This window comes from Octopus bimaculoides, chromosome 8 (genome assembly GCF_001194135.2).
Source record: "Octopus bimaculoides isolate UCB-OBI-ISO-001 chromosome 8, ASM119413v2, whole genome shotgun sequence".
In the NCBI taxonomy this organism is placed as follows: domain Eukaryota; kingdom Metazoa; phylum Mollusca; class Cephalopoda; order Octopoda; family Octopodidae; genus Octopus; species Octopus bimaculoides.
The window spans coordinates 29,449,801-29,452,625 of record NC_068988.1 but is presented as its reverse complement, the minus strand read 5'-3'; the positions used below and the strand labels follow the sequence as shown (position 1 = coordinate 29,452,625).

At 42.7% G+C, this 2,825-nt stretch overlaps 1 protein-coding gene across 1 annotated transcript in view; it reads left to right on the top strand.

Moving 5' to 3' along the window:
• The window catches only part of LOC106874633 (uncharacterized), a 24,635-nt gene that overhangs the window by 9,653 nt on the left and 12,157 nt on the right, over positions 1 to 2,825 (top strand). Inside the window, exon 3 of the mRNA XM_014922427.2 lies at positions 1,391 to 1,524. Coding sequence (XP_014777913.1) covers positions 1,391 to 1,524 — 134 coding nt within the window. The remainder of the gene's footprint in view (positions 1 to 1,390; positions 1,525 to 2,825) is intronic.

Genomic DNA, 2,825 nt, shown 5'->3' with positions numbered 1-2,825 from the left:
GACCAAAATCTTGTGAGTGGATTTGTCCGATGGAAACTGAAAGAAGCCTATTTGTGTGTGTGCACAAAAACCCCCACTTTTTTGCATCAAGGGTTTATATGCTCCTATATTAGACTATTTTCTTTAGCCAGTACATGGTGATCACTTATAAGCATCTAGCTTATAATTGATCATCATCATCATCATCATTTAACGTCCGCTTTCCATGCTAGCATGGGTTGGACGATTTGACTGGGGACTGGCAAACCAAATGGCTACACCTGACTCCAATCTGATCTGGCAGAGTTTCTACAGCTGGATGCCCTTCCTAACGCCAACCACTCAGAGAGTGTAGTGGGTGCTCTTTACGTGCCACCAGCACGAGGGCCAGTCTGGCGGTACTGGCAACAGCCATGCTCAAATGGTGTTTTTTACGTGCCACCTGCACAGGAGTCAGTCCAATGTTTTGTTTACATGCTACCAGCACAAGTGCCAGTAAAGTGAAGCTGGAAATGATCGCGCTCAAGTGGTGCTTTTTACGTGCCACCGGCATGGAAGCGAGACTGCTGCTCTGTCAGCGATCCTGCTTGGATGATGCTGTTAGTGCTCCACTGGCACAGGTGCCAGTCATCAAATCTGATTCAGTTTCGATCTCACTTGCCCCAACAGGTCTTCGCAAGCTGAGTTTAGTATCCACTGAAGGAAGGTTGGCATGGGTGCCAGTCATTGAATTTGGTTCAATTTCGATTTCGATTTTACTTGCCTCAACAGGTCTTCGCAAGCAGGGTTTTGTGTCCAAAGAAGGAAAGGTACGCATAAGTGGCCTGGCTACACCCCTGGTAAAGGCCACATGTTATGGTCTCACTTATCTTTCTGAGTCTTCTCATGCACAGCATATTTCCAAAGGTCATATATATTGCAGAAGAATTCGTTACTGGGCAGTTTAGCTTAAAGGTTAAAGCACTTGACGTGTAATCACAGGGATGTGAGTTTGACTCTCATGGCTGGCTGGCCGGTAATGATTTTTTCTGCAATACATAGCTAGCTTATCCTGTTTATGCTATTGTATTAGCATCATCATGTGTTTGAGAATAAATTATTTCTGTATCTTTCAAAATATCTCAACGCTTCTGAAGCAAACTTTGTTTGTTTACTTTCATCATAAGTTAAATTTTTGCATTAAAAGTTCAAATTCCACTGAGGTTGACTTTGCCTTTCATCCTTTTGGGGTCAGTAAAAGAATTGATCACTTGAGTCGATGCGATCAACTTGCCCACTCTCCATAAAATTGCTGGCTTTGTGTCAAAATTTGAAATTGGTATTATCCGAAAATTTATTATTGGATTTTTCTTCTTTTTATTATACTTCTTTTATTCAGCTTAATTCATTTGTATCTCATTATTTCATACAGATCTGCCAATTCAATGTCATATCTCCTTCTGTACAATTTCCAAATAACTTAGGAAGTATAAAGTCTGTTCACTTTACAGTTTCTAAAGGAAATGTAATTTTGACATACACGGATCCATCAGGAAACACTAAAAGGTATGATTAAAAAGTGTAATGGTTTTCTTTGCTGCATTTATTTCATTATTATTATTTTTGTTTTGCTTATATGTTTTCTTGCTTTTGGACATCTAGTTTTTTTGGATGAATTTTGGTCAGCTGTAAATTATTAGTCAGGTAGATTAATGCAAATACCTTTTAAAGTGATACAGCGCATTGGCTGTCATTGTAATGATTAAATTCCTCTTCCACTTGAATATTAATTCCTGATGTGTTTCAGTTATTACAACGTGGCCTTGAAGAATTTTAGTCAGACGAATCGACCCCACCACTAATTTTGTTAAGCTTGGTATGTATTCTATCGATCTGTTATGCCGAACCGCTAATTACGGGGACATAAACACAGACACAAAAGTGCACACACACACACACACTCACACACATATATGTCATCATCGTTTAATGTCCACTTTCCATGCTAGCATGGGTTGGACGATTTGACTGAGGACTGACAAACCAGGTGGCTACACCAGGCTCCAATCTGATTTGGCAGAGTTTCTACAGCTTGATGCCCTTCTTAAGGCCAACCACTCCAAGAGTGTAGTGGGTGCTTTTACGTGCCACCAGCACGAAGGCCAGTCTGGTGGTACTGGCGACGGCCACGCTCAAAATGATGTATTTTACATGCCACCTGCACAGGAGTCAGTCCAGCAGTACTGGCAACGATCTCGCTCAAATGTTTTTTCACGTGCCACCGGCACAAGTGCCAGTAAGGTGACGCTGGTAGTGATCATGCTCAAATGGTGCTATTTACATGCCACTGGCATGGAAGTCAGACAGCTGCTCTGGCAATGATCAGGCTTACATGGTGCTCTTAGCGCTCCACTGGTACAAGTGCCATCATGATTTTGATTTCACTTGCCCCAACAGGTCTTCAAAAACCAAGTTTAGTGTCCAATGAAGGAGAGGTCTGCATGGGTGCCAGTTGTTGAATTTGGTTCAATTTCGATTTCACTTGCCTCAACAGGTCTTATATCATCATCATCATCATCATCATCATGGGTTGGACGATTTGACTGAAGACTGGTGAAACCGGATGGCAGCACCAGACTCCAATCTAAATTTGGCTGAGTTTCTACAGCTGGATGCCCTTCCTAACGCCAACCACTTAGAGAGTGTAGTGGGTGCTTTTACGTGTCACCCGCATGAAGGCCAGTCAGGCGATACTGGCAACGGCCACGCTCGAAATGGTGTCTTTTATGTGCCACCCGCACAAGAGCCAGTCCAGGGGCACTGGCAATGATCTCGCTCGAAAATCCTACGAAGGCCAGTCAGGCAGT